Source organism: Stegostoma tigrinum, chromosome 7 (assembly GCF_030684315.1).
Source record: "Stegostoma tigrinum isolate sSteTig4 chromosome 7, sSteTig4.hap1, whole genome shotgun sequence".
Classification (NCBI taxonomy): Eukaryota; Metazoa; Chordata; class Chondrichthyes; order Orectolobiformes; family Stegostomatidae; genus Stegostoma; species Stegostoma tigrinum.
In genome coordinates this window covers 35603218-35627985 of record NC_081360.1, presented here as the reverse complement: position 1 = coordinate 35627985, position 24768 = coordinate 35603218, and the positions used below count along the sequence as shown (strand labels likewise).

Below are 24768 nucleotides of genomic sequence, written 5' to 3'. Positions count from 1 at the left end.
CACTGTATTCATTTGAGTATGTGATAATAAAGCTAATTCAGATTAGTTGCACTTGAATATAGTGCTAATGTAAATATTATGGTTGCATTATTCATTAAAATTCTACCTTGTTGTCAATACAAAATGTTTCAGATGGCCAGTATGAGAGTACTAATGTAACTTGTGAATTAGCTCAATCACTTGATCTCAGTTTGTTCAAAAATCAGATATCATGACATCACAATCAATCAATAGGTGGGCTTGCATCTCAAAAACTTTGCACTATGTCTAATATACTCTATGGCCACATATGAAAATGACAAAAGTAACTGGTTTGTGCTCCTTCAAACTTTACAAATTTAATTTGGAATGTTTTTAAATGTTTCGAAAGAAGCAACACTCCTGTTTGTACTCTCACAATATTAGAAATTAGTCTCCCTGTTGTGATATCTGAACAAGTGTTCAAATGCTTACATACATAATCCCTGATAACAAAGTGTGGAGCTGGATGAACACAGCAGGCCAAGCAGCATCTCAGGAGCACAAAAGCTGACGTTTCGGGCAGGGATGAAGGGTCTAGGCCCGAAACGTCAGCTTTTGTGCTCCTGAGATGCTGCTTGGCCTGCTGTGTTCATCCAGCTCCACACAGTGTTATCTTGGATTCTCCAGCATCTGCAGTTCCCATTATCTCTGATACATAATCCCTTTCTTGTTGAGGTCTGGGCACCTACAGTGAACTGTGGTGAGCAGTGTAACTTTGGTTTGACAACTCTTCCTTGCACGATACAATGTCTGAAACTCAAATCTGTAATACAACAATTACTTAGAGATGGAGTATCATATTAATGTCATTTATAAGCTCATGCATATATCTGTTTGCATAGTTTTCCACATTACAACTGCATTGTTCTAAAAGAGCTTGTTGCACCCTTTTAAAATGAAATATTATTAGACATCTAACTATCAATTAGATTTAGGGGGTGCTTATTGTCTGAGTTATTGTGAGAAGAACTATGGAAGTCAACCATTATCAAATCATTGCTTCAAAGCATACAGCAGTCTCTATTTCTGCTGGACTCAGCTGCTGTTTCAGTTCAGCATATACTCCTGGTGACATAGGAAGTAGGTCTGATGATGAAACTGGAGCCGTTGAAGCATTTGGACTGAAAAAAGCAGAATAAATTAATAGTTAACACAAAACACAGCAATTTTTAGTGAAAGGTTCATTGGTTGCTCATACTTACAATTCAGAGAATGGTATAAACCTTGAGGAAATATAGCCTTTCTTCTCTGTCTCTGTGGGTTCAGATACTATTTAAAAGAAGAAGAAATTATATATTTTGGTACTTGACCCATTTTAATGATTTGTTACTATATCGAGGCCAATTTCCTTTTACAGCAGCATACAATACCTAAAATAAACATAGAACTGTGGATGCTGGAGATCTGAAACAAATTACTAGATTGTAGATAGTTTTCCCATCCTCTTGCAAAACTACCTCTTTCATAACTTTCTCTCTTTGTGCTCTGTCTCCAACTATCTGGTCACCTCATCACACTACACACCATCCACCACCCCCCTCTTCAACATTACTGATCTGTGATATAACTCCATATACATTCTATTGTTTTATATCACTTAATTTAGATTAAAATAAACGATTTTAAAATTAACAATCAATCTAGCATCAATTGTAGCTTGTGCTAGAGTGTTTCAAACGAATACCACCCTTTGAAAGAAGAAGTGTTTCCTACTTTCATTGCTAAAATGTATGGCTCTAGTTATAGAATCCCAACCAGTGGAAACAGTTTCCCCCAGTTTGGCCTGTGGCTAAGACCATAAGACCATAAGACATAGGAGTGGAAATATGGCCATTCAACCCATCAAGTCCACTCCACCATTTAAATCATGGCTGATGGGCATTTCAACTCCACTTCCCTGTACTCTCCCCGTAGCCCTTGATTCCTTCAGAGATCAAGAATATGTCAATCTCTGCCTTGAAGGCATCTAACATCTCGGCCTCTACTGCACTCCATGGCAATGGATTCCACAAGCCCACCACTCTCTGGCTGAAGAAATATCATCTCATTTCTGTTTTAAATTTACCCCCTCTAATTTTAAGGCTGTGCCTACGGGTCCTAGTCTCCCCACCTAATGGAAACAACTTCCCAGTGTTCTCCCCTTCTAAGCCATACATTATCTTGTAACCCTTAATTTCTTGAAAACCTTAATCAAATAACTTCATATCCTTCTAAATTCCAAGGAATACACCACAGTTAGTGTGGTTGCTCCACATAACTTAAGCCTTGGGAGTCAAGGTATTGTTCTGGAAAATCTATATCATGCTCCCTCCAAGGCCAATATATCCTCTGTCAGGTGTGGTGCTGGATCTTATAGTATGTAAGCTGCAAGGGCTTCCTGCGTTTTCTAATTTCAGTCTGCTAGATGTGATTTCAAGACAAAGTAATAAAATTATCTGGTTTATTACTATACCACCACAGACCGCCAACACTGACCTTCTTTTGGCTTATTGTTGTAATGCTTTCCAAAAGCTTTGTCCTTTGGAATATCGGGATATAGAAATTGTAGTGGGTTCTCTGGAATATTCTCAGCCACCATTACTTTGTAATCACGGATGATGTCAGGCAAAGGAACCGCTAATAACTGGCTCTTGGAGTAAGGTTCCACTGAATGAAATTTCATTTCCCCTAAAACAGCAACAGTTAATGGTTATGTTCAGATCCTTGTGAAATTAAAATGTGAATTTAACATTCAAATATTGGATAAAATTTTGACCACAAACTTTCAATCCAATCTCATCAAATTTAGGTACTTTAATTTATACTTTGCAGAATCTAAAGGAATCTAGTGGGAAATAATTTATCTTATTGATCATGAAATCATTTATTTTTTGGCATCATTTATTTGGCTCCCATGCATTCTGAACAATAATACTGGTAACTAGCCCTATCCTATACATATGTAGATTAGTTATGCCAATATTAGCATATAAAAACATGACAATAAATTCAGAACCCTGAATAAACAAGGGACAAGGGAAGAAAGTTCAAAAGACCTGTTACCATAGTGGTAGCAATATGTTAGAGCCAAGAAAGGTTCTAAAGTAGGAAGTAATTGAAAAATGGAGGTTAAAACCAGATCACATGTTGTACTTAAGGGTGTAAAAGAGATGTTTAGCATTTATCCAAGTGTGGAAATACTCTGTATTCAAGTCTTGGACAGATAGATTTTATAGAGTACAGGAATGGTCAAGGAAATAAATTGCTTGGAATGAAAAGAAAGCCAAGCTTTCTGGATGCTGATATAGAAATGGAGAAGATATAAACTTTCTATTTGGGATCAAAAAAGATATGAAGAAGGTCAAAGATGATAGTAGCTGGTTTTATGTCCAATAGATTTCTTTTTTAAAAAATTGAGCGCCATTTTCTGTTCTTGTTACATTGACATTTTTTGTTGTAGGATTTTGAACAACAATATGCCTAGACAATATCCAGCTGTTTGTAATTTACAAGTCCATTTATCTTGGATTTACTTGGGAAAACTGACCAATGAAGCAGATGAAATCAGAGATGAAATCAATGTGTATGTGAGATGAAACCAGAGACTGCATTGAGCTTTTAATCCATGCTCTGAAGTCATAACAATAACTGGTATCTGGTGTGGTGAAGAATCTTTGGCATGTGTGAAGTGAAAAAAAACAGCGAGACTCTTCAGTCAGTCGAGTTGAAGATTCTTCACTGAGGTTGACAAGAGCAATTTAGCTCCCCAGAACAGATTGGTTGAGGCCATCAGAGTTGGTATAACTAAATTCCTGATCACAAAGAAGTTGGGATATACTTGCAACTGAAACTAATGATGCTAAAGCAGGGGATATCTAATTTAGAACCACATTTGTAACAGAGATATAACATTGTGAGGAAAGTTTAGGTGATGGAGAATCTATAAAATACCAAGACTAAATGCCAGTAAAGAAGATTTTGACTTCTGAATTAGGATTAGTCCAACAATTGGTTCACTTTGTTTACTCTCCAACTCTTTATTCTAAACAGAACTGAAAACAGCTCAGAGATTATCCAGCTGTTTGTAGTTTACAAATCTACTTATCTTGGAGCATGCTTATTCCAAATTGTTTTTAAGTCGTGCCTCGGTCCCGAGCAACAGAATGAAAGAATCCATTATTATCTTACCATTCTCCGATCGATCGACCCAGGTAAATGTAATGGCACCATCTCTGCTGCTCTCACTGAACCGCAATAAAAATGTGCCAGATGGTTTATCCTTCAACAAAGCACGTTCATTTTCCTTACTCACAAATCCCACGATGTACCTGAAGAGGCATAAATCAAAATTTTTTAAACAAATTTACATAACAGAATTTCACTTTGCAAAGATTAAGGGTATCTTTCTTCCTTTTCCTATCTCCTCTTCTGAAGATGCAAAGTCTTGCTGCAGTTTGATACATGGCTGCTGGGAGGCCAATGGTCAGTAACATGCCCATTTATTACTGTCCATCTATAAAATCAGGAAAACAGCATCGAAGGGCCTTCTATATGGAGGCATCCCGTATGATGCATGCACTACACATACACTTTCTAACAAAAGCTTATGGCTACTCATCTTGGTCACTCTTAAACTGAACCCCTAATCAATGACTGAAAGCCTCAACCACACCCTTGTTGGACTCTTTACACCAACACACCCTACCCTGAACCCCTGACAATAACCCACCAATCAGACCTACCCCTTGAGATAACCAAATTCCACCACCCTACTCAGAAAAGCTGTGAAGATTAATATTCCAAGGATCTGGAATAATAGCTGGATTAAGTACTGATATTACCCTGGATGGAATCAAGTCATAGTTTGCATGACTTGTTCAATAATTCCTGTCTTTTTTTCTTCTTATATCATATTTCTGACATCTTCACTAGTTTGCTTTTGTATAAACCTCTCTAGCTATCTTCAGAATGTGTAGTTTTAGACTCTATCTTAAATCGTCTTTGATGTATTGCAACTGGCAAAGAGAATTCTGAGTGTACAGAACACAGGCATGAGTATGTAATCTGATTATTAATGTATCAGTAAACTAGAGAAATGATAGTTCAATGAGTTGAATGAATATCTGGTTAACAATCAGAAAGAAGGTTGTTAATATAGGGCAGACATAGTCAGATACACTAGTTCAGTATTTTGAGAAATATAGGTACTATGGAATATCATTTTTTCAAATGTAACATATGAGGGTTGAATAATGAAGAACTCATGTTTGCATATTCAAGTGTTGTGATTGAAATTGTGGCTTCTAAAGTGTTAAATTAAATCTTATTTGCTACAATGCAGTTTGTCCCATAAATTAAATCAAGTGACTGCTTCACTGCTAAGTGTACTGGTAACTTCAATGGTAATCAATAATAACAATCTCTGGCTTTTAGTTACCCATCTATCCATAAAGCCAGTAGGTGCTTCTTGATGAGTTCCAGGATTCCATCTAACCACAACCAGAAACTGAACCTGTTGGGAAGATTCTCCTGAAAATGAAACCAAAAAAAAACTCCCAGAATTTGTAAAAAATAGTAGTCAGTGACTTTGCAAATTCTAAATTTTGTAACAACTTAGAATCAAGGACTGAAACATTACCTCCTGTCTAATCAAAAGATTACACATATACATATGCACGAACAAGATTAGGGATGCAGTTAAGGCATAAATACACGCAGCAATGTGAGATTATTGATTATGACAACTTACAGCAATGAATATATTTAACAGAAGGAGTTGGTTAGCTCAGTGGGCTGGATGGCTTGTTTATGATGCAGAGTGACAACAATAGTGTGGGTTCAATGCCTACACTGGTTAAAGAAGGTGCCACCTTCACAAACTTTCTCCTTGTCTGAGGCATGGTGACCTTCAGGTTAAACTCACCATCAGTTATCTCTCTCTAATGGCAGAATAGTCCTTTAATCCTCTGGGACAATGGTGACTTTAAGTGGTTGTTTTGACTGGTGGGCCAAAGGACATTTTTCTGTGCTGTAGATCTCTAGTACAGGTACTTCGCATTTTCTTTACTATCTTTAACAGAGAAAAATACCTCAAAGTCCTTCACAGGCAGGTAAAGAGAGAAAAAAAAATACAGTTAAATAAGAGATAGTAAGAACTACAGATGCTGGAGTCAGAGGTAACATAGTGTGGAGCTGGAGGAACACAGCAGGCCAGGCAGCATCAGAGGGGCAGCAAAGTTGAAAAGTTGAAAGTTCAGAAAATTTTCTGAAGAAGCGTCCTGACCCGAAACATCAATTTCCCTGCTCCTCTGAAGCTACCTAGCTTGCTGTGTTCCTCCAGCTCCACACTGTTACATATGCAGTCAAATTAAACAGGTATTAAGATGAGTCAGTCAAAGGAGTGTTTTTAGGAGCTTGAAAGAAGAGAGGGAGGTAGGTATGGGATAGTTTTGGAATTCCAAAGTACTGGATCCAGAAGGCTAAAGCCATCGCTGCAAACTGTGGTGACAACAAGTGGGGATACAAAAGAAGTTGAAGTCAGGAAAACAGAGTTGGTGGTACAGGACCAGAGAAGATCATAAGTTTTTTAATTCACTTGTGGGATGTGGTATCACTGACTGGCCAGCTTTATTGCCCAGTCCTAGTTGCACTGCACAGGATGGTAGTGAACTGCCTCCTTGAATTGCTGCAGTCTATGTGCTGTACATGACCTGGCTTGTGCTTTAGAGACAGTGGACTGGCTTTGGGGAAATAGGTGAGGTCCACCCCATATTATTGCTAGCCTCCTTACCTGTGCTTCCTACACAGATAGGCCTTTGAGGAGTTGCTAATGAACCTACTGCTCTGAAGTGTGGGAGTGATATTGATGAAATTTGTCCATCCCCATTGATTGAATTTTCTCAGTATTTTGAAGGCTTTCTGGGCAAAAACACAACTTGTCAAGATAATTGAGAACTCAGATTGCGGAAAGAACAGCATCTCATTTACTCCCTAGGCATTTTACAGTCTTCAGGATTCAACATTGAGTTAACAACTTCAGACCATGAACTCTGTACTCCATTTTGATATTTTCCCCACATCTCTCCCTCCTTCTGTTTGTATCTGGTTTCTCACGGTTTTGCTTTCAATCAGATCTTACCTTTCTTCTGTCACGAGTAACTGCTCTGAATCTATATCTTGTCTTCTCTACAATCATTACCACTCCCTTGGTCTTGTACTGTTCGATGGAAACTTTGATCTCCAATATTCTTTAACCTTACCTTGATTGCTGTTTTGTTGTTTGTCCCTCCCCTCTTTACAACAGAGTAAAACCCCTGACTTTTCCACTGCCCTTCACTCCTGAGAAACTTGAAACATCACCTTGATTCCCATGGATGCCGCTAAACCTGCTGAACTCCTCCAGAACTTTCTGATTTTATTTCAGATCTCCAGCATAGACAGTATTTTGTATTATTTTCACAGCCATTTCTCTTTCAGGAATGCCTACTTTGAAGAAGTTCTGTTCTTCTCTCCAATGGGATCTTAGTATATCTTGAATATCTTCATTGCTCCCACTTCCTATCAAGTGGTCAATAAAGCACTTACCAAAACTTGCTTTCATACCTACCCTTCCTTGGTGATCTTTTATGGCTTTGAATTATCATTCCAAATGAAGTTCCATCTTTCATGCTTTGAATCCTCTATGATTCACAGGTATCTCTGAGACATACAATGTTCCTTAGACTGCTGGGACTTACACTCAATGCCATGAGTCAGTAAATGTACTCTCTTGACCTTTATCCCCATCAGCACCAACTCACTCTGTGTCAAAACTATCGCCATCCCCAATTCCATTTCAGCCTTTGCCTCAGTCAACGTGCTTACATGAAATTTTTCTCTTCCGTTCAGATGTTAAGGAACACAACAGATGGGTGCCAAGTGGGACCAAATCATTCCTCATAGCCCCTTTCTCCTGACCCCATTCCTCTTTCTAATCTTTTGTTTCATCACATACTTTGACCTTCAGCTCTCTTGTTGGTGAATGGTCCCTATTCAGCAAAGGACATTGTTTAATCTTTTTCATGCCTCTACCTTAATTATTTGTATATGTGGCATGACATTGAACTCTCCTTTAACCTCCATGTCCATTCTTTGAGCAACAGACCCTTTCAAACATCTCCAATACTCTACCTCCTCCTGGAGCCCTACTTTTTGCTTTTTACCCACTCTTAAGATCTTCATCGAGAACTGTCAGTGTAATATTGACCACCTGAAACTCTCTGTTCCTTTCACCAACTTTAACACGTCTCCCTCTGAACTTGCTGTAATCGGTTCTCTCAGGTCTAAACCTGACTTTATCATAAAGCCTGCTGACAGAGATTGTGCTGTTGCTGAATGGCATACCAGCCTCTACATTTACGGAGAATGAGTGCCAACTCTCAGATATTTCTTCCAATCTCCCCGGGACCCCTAAATTCTTGAACCATAAGACCATAAGGAGTGGAAGTAAGGCCATTTGGCCCATCAAGTCCACTCCGCCATTTAAATCACGGCTGATGGGCATTTCAACTCCACTTCTCTGCACTCTCCCTGTAGCCCTTGATTCCTTCAGAGATCGAGAATTTGTTGATCTCTGCCTTGAAGGCATCCAACGTCCCGACCTCCACTGCACTCCGTGGCAATGAATTCCACAAGCCCACCACTCTCTGGCCGTAGAAATGTCTCATTTCTGTTTTAAATTTACCCCCTCTAATTTTAAGGATGTGCCCACGGGTCCTAGTCTCCACTCCTAACGGAAACAACTTCCTAGCGTCCACCCCTTCTAAACCATACATTATCTTGTAAGTTTCTATTAGATCTCCCCTCAACCTTCTAAACTCAAATGAGTACAATCCCAGGATCCTTAGCCGCTCATCATACGTTAAACCTACCATTCCAGGGATCATCTGTGTGAATCTCCGCTGGACATGCTCCAGGGCTAGTATGTCCTTCCTAAGGTGTGGGGCCCAAAATTGGACACAGAATTGAATATTAAGCCATTATTGCCAGGACCATCTCTGACCTTTGGATATGTTCCTTCTGCAGCTTCCCACCTCTGTCCTGCAACTCTGCAGCCCACTTTCAACTTTCATTCCAAAATCCAGAAATATGAATGCACTGGCAGACTCACTTTTCATCTTGTCCTGCCCAATTTAATTTATTTCTTCCTATTTTAACTGATTTTCTTCTCCATTTGTCCTATGTCTTCTGACCTATATTCAGGATTCTTTTGACATGTTAAATTAGTTCAACAATTTACAGTTTCCTGGCACTAACTGCCTCTTCGTCTTGATGGACACACAATTCCCCTACACTTCTACAATACTTTCTGCACTACTTTAATGGCTATAAACAGGTGCTATACTGCACATGTCTGGAATTAGAAAAAGAAATATCAATTTTGCTTCCAATTTTCATCCTTTTGTCCACTTCACCTGGTCAAAACCTTACTCATTCTGGTGTAGGCAGTCTATTAATTCTACTAATATTCATTATCAACTCACCAACTTCCTCACCTACCACGACTTGACTTCCTCACTTCCTGTTTTGTATAAGAACTCCATTCTGTTTCCCCAGTTTCTCAACCTCCATCGCATGTGTTGTCATAACGTGACCTTCCACAATGGCACTATCTATATGCCTCCCTTTCTTCTCAACCAATGAATCCTTTTGTTCCTCCTCATTGTGGTTGATGCGGCCCTCAGCCATAACCAATCTCTTCCCTTCACCTCTGCTGCTAGTCCTTCTCCTCCTTCCCTATGACCACAATAGGGTTCCTCTTGTCCTCACTTTACAGAGCATCAACATCTGTATTCACATCCTTGTCCTGCACCATCTCTGCAACATTCAGCATGATGGAACCACTAAATACGTTGTTTTTTTCCCTCGTGTGTCAGCATTCAGTACAGACTATTCCCTCAATGTTACCAAACATCCTCACCACTCAAAGCTAGTGCCATCCCATGTAAATGTAGAAAATGTAACATCTGTACTTATACTCCTGCCTCCTCACAGTTGAAGGTTACAAACATTCCTTTGCTTGTACTTCTTTTAATCTAATATAAGCATCTGCTGCTCACATTGGAATACTGTGTGCAATTCTAGTCTCCCTGACATATAAATGTTGTGAAACTTGAAAGGGTTCAGAAAAGAGTTACAAAGATGTGCCAGGGTTGGAGGTTTTAAGCTATAGGGACGGTGTGAAGAGACTGGGGGTATTTTTCCTGGAGTGTCAGAAGCTGACGGGTGACCTATGGAGGTTTATAAAATCATGAAGGGTATGGATAGGACAGATAGACAAGGTCTTTTCCCTGGGGTGGAGGAGTCTAAAACTTCAGGGTAAAGGTTTAAAGTGAGAAGGGAAAGAGTTAAAAAGGACCTACTAAAAGGACCTAAGGGGCAAATTTTTCACGCAGAGGCTGGTGCGTGTATGGAATGAGCTGCCAGTGCAAATGGTGGAGGCTGGTACAATTACATCATGTAAAAGGCATCTGGATGGATAGATGAATAAGAATGGCTTAGAGGAGTATGGGCCAAATGCTGGCAAATGGGACTAGATTTATTTAGCATATCTGGTTAGCATGGATGAGTTGGACCGAAGGGCCTATTTCCATGCTGTATGTCTCTATGACTTTGTGACTTTATAATAGTTTCCCTTCCCTACCAACCTCTTTTATTGTTGCATGTCTGCTAGTTGCAAGTGTCTTCCAGCAGTGCTTATTAATTGTCATTCTAATTAGAAATATGGGTGATTTCTTGGCAGTTTTAATTAAAAAGAGCCAAGTTTCAGAGGTGGTCACAGCAGGGGGCTAGAGTGAATTACTTATCCTCCAAATCCATTTCAATTTTGGCACCTCCCTCTTTTTCTCCCCTCCCCTACTGTTTTTGTTGCGCTACCCCTGGTGGGGCATGGTGTTATAACAACTTACTAGTGACACAGATGATTTGGTGATGTTACTTCTTGATGTAAAGCGGAGTTTCTTCTTGAGGCGTTTAGGGAGATGGGAACTCGGGTGGCTGGGATGTATTATTTTCCTTTCCAATTTGTTTTGATTTAGCTTCACCAGTGGACAGTGTATGTAATTCATTAATTGTAAAGATGTGAAATGGGTGATTTTTATTTTCATTGTTATCAGTTCCTGAAAGTTATATATTTTAATCTGATGTTACATAAAAAAGTTACTTAGCAGTTATTCAGTTTCTTTTTCTGTCACCACTACACTATTTGCCATACACTACACACAGTAGGCTGAAAATGCTTCAAACAAGACTTTCCATGAGTCCTTGTAGGAATAGTCTAATTGCAAGACAATTCTTAAGTTCCCAAGCTTAATTAAAAAATGGACAGTAAAGGGAAAAATATATGAATGTAAAATTTGTCATCTTGTTGCTTCATTGCTCAGCCAATTTTGGAGTTTGGGATTTTAATTTGATTTTTCAGTAGAGTGTTTGGTGTGACCTTGAATCAAAAGTGATGTGAGATAAGCAAAATAACCAACTTGATGTTATTTATTTATTTATTTAATGTTATACGTTTAGAAATTGTTGAGAGATGCATGAAAGAAAATAAGTTTTGTTGGATGTAGTTTAAAACAAACAAATATGGAAACTGTTGTGTACTGAAACATTTTACCAGAAAATTATAAAGAATTTCATGATTGTTTCCCTTTCTGGATCAGCAAAATTGGATAACTGTCTCACATCAGTAAAGATTCATACTAGTCTGAGCAGAAATGGGAAGGACTGATCTATTTGAAGAAAGCAGGATACAAGGTGATTCATACGAGAGGATGAATCAGATAACAGCTCATGTGAAAATGTGGTATTTTAGTTTTTTGGTGCATTGACATAGAGAGCAATGAACATATGCAGATACTTTAGTTCTTGTTTTTAAAGAAGTGAAACGGTGAACACATTTGTTAATCTTTAATTGTACAGCTTTGATCAAAAAGATTAATTTATTCAGTAGGATACCAATGCAAAGACTGTGATGGGTGTTAGTTACGCACATCACAGACTGTCAACATAACATGAGGTTCACTGGGGTTTGGGCAGGTGTTTAGCAATAATGGGAGTAACATTAATTCCAAACTGAAGATTGTTGATAAACTGTAAGTATAAAATAAAAACAGAAGTAATTTGTGTGAACATTTCTTCACCTGACAGATCTGGCTGTCTGGAATAGAATGGAGGTGTGAAAAATGTCAAGTTGTCTGTATTGTTGAAAGGAAAAATGTGCACAGCAGTGAGAGGTAAACTGTGCACTTCTGGCTGCAGGTATTATTGGGATTTTTACATTCCAAGAACCGGTATGGTATCTGGCATAAGCATAACAAAGGCATCGATTAGACCTTTTAATAATATCATGGCAAAACAGGTTAAAAATAAACTACTTGCCTTACAGAACTTGTTCCAAGAAACGTGACAATCATTGTAACTTAGCTGTTGTCCTAAAATGAGTAATAAAATATCAAATGAGTATGTAAAATAAATCAAATATAATTTCCTGAAGAAATTATTAATTCTAAAGTTCAGATTTACCCATTCTTGTGTTGACAGTTTAAGCCTCCATTAAATTGCTGTTTGCACTAGATTTAAAATCTACTTGCTGTGGGTCATTATTACAAATAACAGTGAAAGTTTTCTGTGCACTTTTTGAAGTAAAAATCACAGATTAACTTTTACAAATCAGTTTATACTTAAAGACACCCACCTCCTGCTGTAGCACACTGCAGAATCCCACTCCTTTGCAAATCATCATTCAAAAAAATGGCACATTCGTGAATTTAAAAGTCCATTGTTCATTGGAAAACTCTATCCCAACTGTTCAAGGAGATCAACTCTCTGTCACCAGATATATAGAAATGTTTCTTAGCTACCAAAGGTTATACATTCACTAAGGGAGGTTTTAAAGTTTGTACAGAGTGTCAAAAATTATCTACATTTGCAGTAGATAACAAGGTGTGGAGCTGGATGAACACAGCAGGCCAAGCAGCATCTTAGGAGCAGCAAAGCTGACGTTTTGGGCCTAGGCGTTCCTGCTCCCAAGATGCTGCTTGGCCTGCTGTGTTCATCCAGCTCCAAACCTTGTTATCACAGATTCTCCAGCATCTGCAGTTCCTATTATCTCTGATACATCTGCACTAGGTTGTATTTGAAAGTTCCGTCATTTTCTCTCCACTTCCTTTTGGGGTAAAGAGCCTTAGATAAATTACCGGCTTTTAGCTTTCTGATTTTGAAATTAATGGTACAGTCTTTGACATAGCTGTACGAATTTTGCAAACTATAACTGGTGACGTTCCACAAGGGTCAGTGCTGGGGCCTCAACTATTTACCACCTCTATTAATGACCTGGATGACAAGAAATATATAATTGTAGCCTAATTTGCTGATCACACAAAGATATGTAGGAAAGTAACTTGTGAGGAGAAAGAAAAGAGTTTGCCAAGAAATATAGGTAGGTTAAGTGAGTGGGCAAAAATTTGGTAGATGGTGGATAAGGAGGCAAAGTATAAAGTTGTTCGCTTAGACAAGAATGAAAAAGCAGAATCTTATTTGGAAGAAAAGAAAATGCAGAATTCTGTGGTACAAATGATTTGGGTGTCCTTGTACATACAGCAAATAAATATTAAGGCAAATTGAATATTAGCCTTTATTGCAAGGGGCTTAGAGTATAAATGTAGTGAAGGTTTACTCCAACTGTTTGCATTGGTGAGACTGCGATCTGTGAGTGGTGTTTAGTTTTGATCTCCTTACGCAGGAGAAATATATCTTGCAATGGAAACAGTTCAGAGAATATTTATTAAGCTAATTCCTGGGAAGTAAGCAATGTCATATGAAGCAACATTGTACAGGGTTGGGCAGGATGCACACTGGAATTTAACAGAATTAGAGATGGTCTTATTGGAAAGTGTTCAGGGAGTTAGATATGGTAGATACAGAAAGGGTGTTTCCACTCATGGGGGAGTTTCAAATTAGAGTGTTGGGACCCAACACCACCGTGATTAAGTCACTAGTGGGCATGCTCATATGTGAGATTTCTGCTCTGTCACTAGTTGAGACTCAAAGTGATAATTAATGTCTCTTGGAATTAAATCAACAGCATGCAGAACATGGTATCTGGGGGATAGAGGTGGGGAAGGTTGGGGGGGAGTGGTGTTGGCCTGTCCCATGTCACATTCAGTGCCTAATCAAAGTATTGACTTTACCCCAAGCAAGCCTTGTTGCTGACCCCTTTTCCTACCTCATGGAGATAATGCTTTGACACTACCATCACTCATCCCAGAGTGTGCTCCAGTGTTGATCAAAGGCTTCAGGAGTTGTAGTAGCAACTTCTGCCCCAGTTCCACTGCTAGTCAGTTTGTTCCGGATTTTATTAAGTAATGGGATGTGGATGTCACTGGCTCAGATTCACTGCCATTCTCAATGACTTTGAGAAGGCACTGGTGAGCTGCGTTCCTAAACTGCAACAGTCCTTGGGTGTAGGTATGTATGTTGTAGGTATGCTGTTAGGAAGGGAATTCCAATAATTTAGCTCAGTAACAGTGAGCGATCAGCAACATTCTTCTAAGAACAGCGTGCCAATTGAAAGGGAACTTTCAGTTAGTGCTGTTCCCATGCATCTATTGCCCTTATCCCTCTATGTAATACTGGTCATTGGTTTGGAAGTTGGTGTCAGAGGAGCCACCATATGCTTTTTCAATGCAACTTGCAGATGGTGCACACTGCTGCCACAATGTGTCAGTGCTGAAGGGTGTGAATGTGGAAGGTGGTGGATTGGTTGCCATGTATTCCACCAGACACCTGCTCTTTTCCTTATACGTGGTGTACAGGCTTTGTGGAGTCAGGAGGTGAGTTATACCCTGCAGGGTTTACACAGAGCTTTATTCTTTCAATCTTCAGCACCTATATAGAGCTGACAGATTATATGTTTTAAAAGGTACAAAATGCATGATATTTAACATAATTAACAAATGTTTGCACTTTAAACGCTTGGCTACTGATTATGGCATTCCATTTAGTAGATAATTGTACAAAATGCGGAGGAATGGAATTGTGGGAGATGTAGCAGTTTGGATCAGAAATTGGCTTGCTGAAAGAAGACAGAGGGTGGTAGTTGAGAGATAATGGGAACTGCAGATGCTGGAGAATTCCAAGATAATAAAATGTGAACCTGGATGAACACAGCAGGCCAAGCAGCATCTCAGGAGCACAAAAGCTGACGTTTCGGGCCTAGACCCTTCATCAGAGAGGGGGATGGGGAGAGGGAACTGGAATAAATAGGGAGAGAGGGGGAGGCAGACCGAAGATGGAGAGTAAAGAAGATAGGTGGAGAGAGTATAGGTGGGGAGGTAGGGAGGGGATAGGTCAGTCCAGGGAAGACGGACAGGTCAAGGAGGTGGGATGAGGTTCGTAGGTAGATGGGGGTGCGGCTTGGGGTGGGAGGAAGGGATGGGTGAGAGGAAGAACCGGTTAGGGAGGCAGAGACAGGTTGGACTGGTTTTGGGATGCAGTGGGTGGGGGGGGGGGGAAGAGCTGGGCTGGTTGTGTGGTGCAGTCGGGGGAGGGGGCGAACTGGGCTGGTTTAGGGATGCAGTTGGGGAAGGGGAGATTTTGAAACTGGTGAAGTCCACATTGATACCATTAGGCTGCAGGGTTCCCAGGCGGAATATGAGTTGCTGTTCCTGCAACCTTCGGGTGGCATCATTGTGGCACTGCAGGAGAATGGAATGGGAGACCGCTTTGCAGAACACCTCCGCTCAGTTCGCAACAAACAACTGTACCTCCCAGTCGCAAACCATTTCCACTCCCTCTCCCATTCTTTAGATGACATGTCCATCATGGGCCTCCCAAAACCAGTCCAACCTGTCTCTGCCTCCCTAACCGGTTCTTCCTCTCACCCATCCCTTCCTCCCACCCCAAGCCGCACCCCCATCTACCTACTAACCTCATCCCACCTCCTTAACCTGTCCGTCTTCCCTGGACTGACCTATCCCCTCCCTACCTCCCCACCTATACTCTCTCCACCTATCTTCTTTACTCTCCATCTTCAGTCCGCCTCCCCCTCTCTCCCTATTTATTCCAGTTCCCTCTCCCCATCCCCCTCTCTGATGAAGGGTCTAGGCCCAAAACGTCAGCTTTTGTGCTCCTGAGATGCTGCTTGGCCTGCTGTGTTCATCCAGCCTCACATTTTATTATAGAGGGTGGTAGTTGATGGGAAATGTTCATCCTGGAGACCAGTTACTAGTGGTGTACCGCAAGGGTCGGTGTTGGGTCCACTGCTGTTTGTCATTTTTATAAATGACCTGGATGAGGGCGTAGAAGGATGGGTTAGTAAATTTGCAGACAACACTAAGGTCGGTGGAGTTACAGATAGTGACGAAGGATGCTGTAGGTTGCAGGGAGACATAGATAAGCTGCAGAGCTGGGCTGAGAGGTGGCAAATGGAGTTTAATGCAGACAAGTGTGAGGTGATGCACTTTGGTAGGAGTAACCGGAAGGCAAAGTACAGGGCTAATGGTAAGATTCTTGGTAGTGTAGACGAGCAGAGAGATCTCGGTGTCCATGTACACAGATCCTTAAAAGTTGCCACCCAGGTTGACAGGGCTTTTAAGAAGGCATATAGTGTTTTAGCTTTTATTAATAGAGGGATCGAGTTCCAGAACCAAGATGTTATGGTGAATCTGTACAAAACTCTAGTGCGGCCGCACTTGGAGTATTGTGTACAGTTCTGGTTACCGCATTATAAGAAGGATGTGGAAGCTTTCAAAAGGGTGCAGAGGAGAGTTACTAGGATGTCGCCTGGTATGGAGGGAATGTCTTATGAGGAAAGCTGAGGGACTTGAGGCTGTTTTCATTAGAGAGAAGAAGGTTGAGAGGTGACTTAATTGAAACATATAAATAATCAGAGGGTTAGATAGGGTGGATAGGGAAAGCCTTTTTCCTAGGATGGTGACGGCAAGCATGAGGGGGCACGGCTTTAAATTGAGGGGTGAAAGATATAGGACAGATGTCAGAGGTAGTTTCTTTACTCAGAGAGTAGTAAGGGAATGGAACGCTTTGCCTGCAACGGTAGTAGATTCGCCAACTTTAGGTACATTTAAGTCGTCATTGGACAAGCATATGGACGTACATGGAATAGTGTAGGTTAGATGGGCTTGAGATCGGTATGGGTCGGCACAACATCGAGGGCCGAAGGGCCTGTACTGTGCTGTAATGTTCTATGTTCTATAATTGAGAGTCTGTTATGTGGCATGTGACTCACCATTTTGTGTTAACAATTTAGTCACTGAAAATCAACAAAACTGAGGATCAGACACCTTCTATAACAGATGACTGGTATGAAACTCTAATTTTATGGCAAATTGACAAAAAAAACTTTCCTCCACATGGTGACAGGAAAATCCCTTAGCTATCACAATGTTATGCTATTTGGGTCCTTGACAGTTAACATTTGAATTAGTCATTGGTTTGACCTTATAAGCTCTCTGTTAATGCATCAAAATGTTCCATACGTGTGCTGCTATTTTAGTTAAGGTAATTCATTTTCCTTTACTTCAACAATGTAAGTGAAAGAAACGTATGCATGTCTGTCACCATAGTCTTACCACAGGACTGGTGGTGATTTAACACGAGGGTCACTACACCTCAGGTGAGGAGAGAGGTTGATAAGGTTCATGGTAACTTCAGCCAGTGCAGTGTTTGAACCCATGCTGTTAGCTTCACACTGCTTCACAAACCAACTATCCAGCCAACTGAGCTAAACTGACCCCCAAAGATGAAATAAATACGTTTCACTGAAAGAAATTCTCAACACACCCGCCCATTTAGAGATTTTTGGCAGCCAACTGAGTAACATAGTACAGTAGACTTTCATTGTTCTACCGTTTATGTTCCTCACCTCTCTTGTAAACTTAAGAGTTCTTTACTCTCTTCCAAGTCTATCAAGTACTCAATTCTAGCTTCCCCTACAACCTCTACAATATGGTTATTGATTACTGATTACCGTGTGAGTTACCTGAGAGAGGGTCAAGCTTACTCACAACAGAAGGTTGAGTTTGTAGGCCTTTCAAATCTTTAATGTGAATGGTTGTCTATAAATGATTTTCCATGAAATAATAATAAACTATTTTTTGTGAACAGTGACAGAAGATATAACTGGCTTGTCTTGTTTTCTACTGAAAGATTGATTTTGTTGGCAGCAATTCTAAAGCAAGTTCATGCTTGCAGTGTGGTAAAACCTCAGGATAATTGAAAAATAGTGAAAGCAATATTACTTCTTCAAATGTTGGCATTATTAGCACCGAAAAAATTAATGATCTGTCACAGTGAAAATTTTCACAGAAAATTAACTTTGCTGGGGCATATTGTACAAAATTGAAAAGGTAAATTTAAATGATTGGAAATGTAGGTTTGCAGTAAATTTTCTACACCATTAAAACCATTTACTCAAGGGAGGTGATGATCTAGTGGTATTATCACTGGACTGTTAATCCTGGAGACCCAGGTAATGTTACAGAGACCCGGGTTTGAACACTGCTGTGGCAGATGGTGGAATTTGATATCAATAAATATCTGGAATTATGAACCTAGTGATGACCATGAATCCATTGTTGATTGTTGGAAAAACCCATCTGGTTCACTGATGTCCTTAGGGAAGGAAACTGCCATTCTTACCTGGTCTGGCCTACATGTGACTCCAGACCCACAACAATGTGGTTGATTCTGAATTGTTAACTGATGGCAATAAATGCTGCCTATCCAGTGATGCCCTCATCTTGTTAACGAATAAAGGGGGCGGGGTGCAACTAAAATGCTGGCATTTCACGAAGGAGGTGACAGGGTCCTAACCTGCCACTAGAAGAGTCATGCTGGGGACAGTGAGTGATCAGCAACATGCTTCCAAGGATGATGTGCCCATGCATCTATTGCCCTTACCCCTCTATGTGGTACAGGTCATTGGTTTGGAAGGTGGTGTCAGAGGAGCCACTGTGTGTTATTGCAATACAACTTGCACACTGCTGCCATAATGTGTCAGTGGTAAAGGGACTGAATGTGGAAGGTGGTGGATCACTTGCCATGTATTCCACCACAGAGTCCTAACCTGCCATCCGAAGAGTAATGCTGGGAACATGGGTTTCAATCTCACCCCAGCGTTTGGTGAAATCTGAACTTGATAAAATAAAAAGCTAACCCAGTTGTGAACACATAACCATTATTTGTTGGTTTAAAAGCCCATCTGGCTCTGTATTGTCCTTTAAAGAAGCATATTTGCTGTGACCAGTGTGCGAGTCCAGGCTCACAACAACGTTGTAGAATCTTTATTGTCCTCTGAAATGGCCTAGCAAGCCATTCAGTTGTAGCAAAGCCACTGAATGGAGCACCTGGCATTGAACCAGACACCAGAGGCTAAAATACTGAAAACAGCCCTGACAAATCCTGCAAAGCCTTCTCCCTAACTTCTGGAACCTTCCGCCAAAACTGGGGGAGCTAATCAAGCAACAGATTGACAATGACTGAAAGGTGTAAATCTATATGTATGACTGTGTCACAGACACCATGATCACTATCCCTATGTTCTGTCCCAGCAGGAGGATAGAGCTATTAGAGGTGATAGCATGGTTAATACAGTCAGGAAGGGGTTATTTTGGGTATCCTTAACATTGACTCCAGACCCCATGAATTCTCATGCCATCAGATAAAAAAAACACAAACAAGGAAACCTACTGATGATTATCACCTACTGCTCTCGGCATGAGATAAGTGGCATGTAACATTTGCCTTGGAATGATTGTCTACAGCATGAAGGAATATAACCAGTGACCCCTGACATTCAATGCTTGCTAAATCTATCATTATCAACATACTGAGGGTTAGCATTGACCAGAATATGAACTTTGCTAGCTCTGTATATATATTATATATATATATATATGTAGAATATGCTGTGGCTACAACAAAAAGTCAGAAGCTAGGAATCCCGCAATGCATAAATCACCTCCTGACTCTCCAACACCTGTCCACAATCTATAAGGCACAAGTCAGGAGTTTGATGGAAAACTCCCCCTTTGCCTGGATAATTGTAGCTCCAACAATACTTAAGAAGCTGAACACCATCTTGGATAGAGCAGCCTGCCTGACTAGCACTACATTAAAAAACATTCACTCCTCTCATCATCAATGCTCAGTAGCAGCACTGTTACCATATACAAGATGCAATGCAGGAATTCACCAAGGCTACTTAGACAGTACCTTTCAAAGTCACTTCCACTTCCATTTGGAATGTCAAGGGCAGTAAATACCTGAGAACACATGGAAATCTGCAGTTTTCCCTCCAAGCCACTCACTACCCTGACTTGTAAACACATTGTTGTTCCTTCAGGTACATTGGATCAGATCCTGGAATTCCTGCTGTAAAGGTATTGTGGGTGTACCTACATCAAATGGATTGCAGTGGTTCAAGAAGGCAGCTGACCACCACCTTCTCAAGCATTGCTTTTTGGACTGGAGCCCTAAGACGAGTGATGCGCCACAACGATTGGTGCTGGATCTACTACTTTTTGTCACTTATATAAATGATTTGGTTGTAAATATAGAAGGTAGGGTTAATAAGTTTGCAGATGACACCAAAGTTGGTGGTGTCATGGGCAGCAAAGAGTGCAATGGGACCTTAATCAGATGGGCCAATTGGCCAAGGAACGGCAGATGGAGTTTAATTTAGGTAAATGTGAGGTGCTGCATTTTGGAAAGGCAAAACAGGACAGGATATATGTGCTTAATGGCAAAGTCCCGGGGAGTGTTGTTGAACAAAGAGACCTTGGAGTGTAGGTTCATTGTTCCTTGAAAGTGGAATCACAGTAAACAGGGTAGTGAAGAAGCATTTGGTATGCTTGCCGATATTGGTCAGTGCATTGAGTATAGGAGTTGGGATGTCATGCTGCAGCTGGACAGTAATTCCCCTCTCTCCTGTGGTTTCGCCTGCCTTTGCTTTTTCAGACTTCTGACACTTAGACTAATTCTCATTTTGAGATGTAGTACACCGAGGAAAGCAGCAGGTGGGGTGCTAGTTCATCAATCTACCAATGAAAGTGAGCAGCCAAATTTAAGCCTTATAATCAGACATTTAGATTACATTCCTTGTTGAATTAAAGTATTTATAAAAAGGACAAAGTTTGTCATGCCAAAAATGAAGGAGAAAACTTTAGTTCAAAATTTAAGACTGATGTTACAAAAGAAATGGAAGATTTACGTTAAATAAATTAGTACTTGGAATGAAGAACTGAAGGTGGGGTCTCTGAGAAATCTGAGGCAATTTTAACCTGACACAGGGTGGGCTTGCCTGCTCAAAGCGGTTGCAAAGTTATGAAGCTGAAGTAGGGTGAAGAAGACATTGCCTAGAATCCTATCTGTAGGTTGAAGGCTTCCTTTCATTTTGGGAATTTCAGCCAAGCTCTGGTCGGTGTGTACAGACTAAAACTAGCAATTAGGCTCCAACGTATGTTATGGGTTGGGTTATTCTGCTGATCCATGATAGGAAAGCATTGTCATGGTACCAACAAAGCAATAAGCCATTGCCCACAATTTTCAAGGGAAGCCTGAAATTTCAGTCTGTTTCGTTTCATCTGTGAAAATACTTGTGTGTTGGGGTTTTATTGACCAAATTCAGTTAATTACTGATCTTCTTGTACCTACCCAGTAGCTTCTCTGCCAACATGTTGAGCTGGTCAGAACTCAGACCTCGTCCCACATAAGAAGAGAACTGCCAACTCAGCACCTCTGACAGCTGACTCCAAGTGGCAGTAGGAGGATTGGTGAACAAAGCCAAATTCTGCAAAATGCAAGAGACATAATAAACTCAGCAACTATATTCAGGCAAAGACAGATGATGCTGGAAATACCCAGCAGCTCTAACAGCAAAGAGAAAACACAGGCTGACATTTCTTGTATGACCTTTATCAAAATGACAACAGCTGCTGCCTGATGATTACATCTGGCTTTTGTTTTAACAGATACTAACAGGGTATTCCCCAGCAATAACAGTTTTTTCATACAGTTGACCAGTTATCAAATATGTCCAAAGTCATTTGTAAAAATGCATGCAGTGTCATGGCTGTAAAGACTATGCTCAGATGCCAATGTATTTTATGTAGTTCTAAGCAATTAATCAAAAATAGATGTTAATACTCCCAAAAAGATAAAAAAATCTAGAAAATTCAAGGTATTATAAATTTGCAAGAATTCTGAGAAACCTGGCAAAGTTGATCTAGACAATTTATTTACCACCGTGAAGGATTCAAGCACAATCCCAGACTGGGAAGTTGAATAAGAAAGGAAGCCAATGATGTATCCTCAAATATTTTTCTGAAGTACACAGGTAATTTGTTTAAGCACACAGACGTTTTAAATTCCTTTGAGCAGCCTGCATGTGCATCAACTTAAAGGGGAAAATTTCTGTGCAGCCTGCCTTCAAGACAGCACAGAATATCAGGTGAACTTCCCATGACAATATTTATGGAACTGTGGAACACATTACAAGGGAATGCCACTTTACAGACAGTAGAAACTAGGTTAGGGAGCTAACAGGAACATGAAACAGGAGTAGATCTTTCAGCCAATTAAGCTTGGTTGACCATTCAGTCCAAAGCATAGGAAGGGTATTTCGGAGGTTGGAGCCCATACAGCCAGTGAAGGAGGAGTAATTAAACAGAGATGCCCAAGATGTCAGAATTAGTTGAGCTAAGATGTCTTGGAGCATTATTGGGCATGAGAAGATAGCGAAAAAGGTAGAAGTCAACCTTTAGAGGGACGTGCCAATCAGGATGAGAATTTTAAAATCAGAATGTTTTTGTTCAGTAGCAATGTGGACCAGTGAAATTGAATTTGTTCATGTAACAGACGAAGGGGGTAAAGGCTGGAGAATTTGAAAGTTGTTTGTGAATTGTGGAATAGCTTTTGTTTCCAGGGACAAATACAGAAGAGGAGAGTATTGGAGAGTGAAAAGGGATGGGAGTGGTGAAGGATATGCAGACCTTGGGACACTGGTTACAGAATTCCAAGCAATAACTTGAGTGTACTATACAAGGATAGCAAATGCTGGCCTTACTAGCAATGTCCACCTCCTCAGAATCAATCAGAAAATAAAGCTTATTTAAAATACGAAAAACATTTGTTATAGGCTTATCCATATCTCTGCAGGAGAAATGGTTTTCAATTAATCTGCTCTGTCACTGCTTTCCTGCATTTTGACACTCTCTAATTAACAGTTTCCTTCAAACTCTCTCTCTCTCTCTCTCTGCACTTTTGATGATCCTGCATCCATAGCCCACTAACTTGTCTTACTTGGCTTTGACAATTTTTCATTTGGCCTTGAGGAAATACAAATTTCTACATTAAAAGTTGTTCTGGTAAATAATTTAACAATTTGAGAGCAGAGTGCAAGAGTTGGTTGGACCTTCACTGTAAACTAACCCTGGAAGACGCAAAACTTATGTGCAACAGTGCCAATTCTGGCTGAAGGGTAATTACAACAATGATAAGGTTATGACGGCAGGGTGCACTCTAATGCAGAGAAATTAACATGTAATGGAAAACACGAAAATAAAATGTATGAAGAGGTGTGATTTTTAAAATGCTTAAGATAGATATTAATGGAATGCACACCATTTTCATTTCTATTTGACAAAAACGAGACGATTGATAAACTTACCTTGAGGTCGTTCATTAACATGTTGTACCATATAACAGAAGCCCAGCCACTAGGCAGTTGACTGACATTGGAGATGACCACTACAGGCAAAGAACTGGTCTGTCATTTAAAAATAAAGACAAGCACAGAAGTTAAGTTAAATATAGTACACATCAATCTTCTAGCAGTTAAGAAAAATACAAAAGAAGGAACTAATGACTTCTTGCAGGTGAATTCTAAGGGTGGGAAGTAGTTTGATGGTGGAAGGGTGCAGGGTAGTGCCCTGTCACTATTGTCAGGACAGCATGTGGTGGGAGGGAATTAATGCCCATTTGAAGGGCTTCATCCAACCTCACATTCAGTGGGTGTTGAGTGGAGAATTCACCACACTGGGAGATCAACAAGCTTCTTTGATTTTCCAGTGACCTTGTGGGAGATGGGTGGGGAAACTCAATGCCTGGTCGAGGCACATGGAGTAAGGAAGGTTGACAGCCACAGCCCCTGCCATTTCCTTGGACCTAGGTTCTCTCCCACCAACCCCTGGTTATCCAATACCCCTGAGTCCCATTTGATGCCATCACCTACCTTTGTCCATGGATCCCACAATGAAGCTGGTAAAAGCCTAGTGTTTTATTGGAAACAGCCAGTGCTCCTCGGTTGCACTATTTGGAATAGAAAGCTGTCATCCTCTGATCAGCTGGGAGCTTTTTGCATTGCAACGTAAACCCTATCTGGGCAGATGTAATAATTAAATATGGCCTGTAGGGAGGAAATCCCACCAGGAGGATTCCGACTCCAACTAGGAGCTCAATCGTGCATACCAAAAAAAAGTGCCATCCTGGTAAATTTACAACACAGGACTACAGGCATGCCAAACAGCACAGGCAGTAAGTGATAGACAGTGCTAAGTGTATACAGAAACAACAGGTCTGATCTAAGTTCTGCAGTCATGCCACATCCATTTGTGAATGGTGGTGGACAATTTTAAACACTCACTGAAGGAGAAGGCTCCACAAACATCTCCATTTTCAATGATGAGGAAGGTCAGCTCATCACAACAAAGGTAA

General features: G+C 40.4%; 1 protein-coding gene across 1 annotated transcript in view; it reads right to left on the bottom strand.

Moving 5' to 3' along the window:
- Window positions 1–629: 629 nt before the first annotated feature.
- Window positions 630–24768, bottom strand: part of stat4 (signal transducer and activator of transcription 4) — a 99976-nt gene continuing 75837 nt past the window's right edge. Inside the window, exons 16-23 of the mRNA XM_048534935.1 lie at window positions 23723–23821; window positions 21709–21844; window positions 12415–12467; window positions 5438–5529; window positions 4189–4328; window positions 2497–2688; window positions 1224–1290; window positions 630–1142 (exon numbers count right to left, since the gene is read on the bottom strand). Of these exons, the coding sequence (XP_048390892.1) occupies window positions 1010–1142; window positions 1224–1290; window positions 2497–2688; window positions 4189–4328; window positions 5438–5529; window positions 12415–12467; window positions 21709–21844; window positions 23723–23821 (912 nt within the window). The 3' untranslated portion in view covers window positions 630–1009. The remainder of the gene's footprint in view (window positions 1143–1223; window positions 1291–2496; window positions 2689–4188; window positions 4329–5437; window positions 5530–12414; window positions 12468–21708; window positions 21845–23722; window positions 23822–24768) is intronic.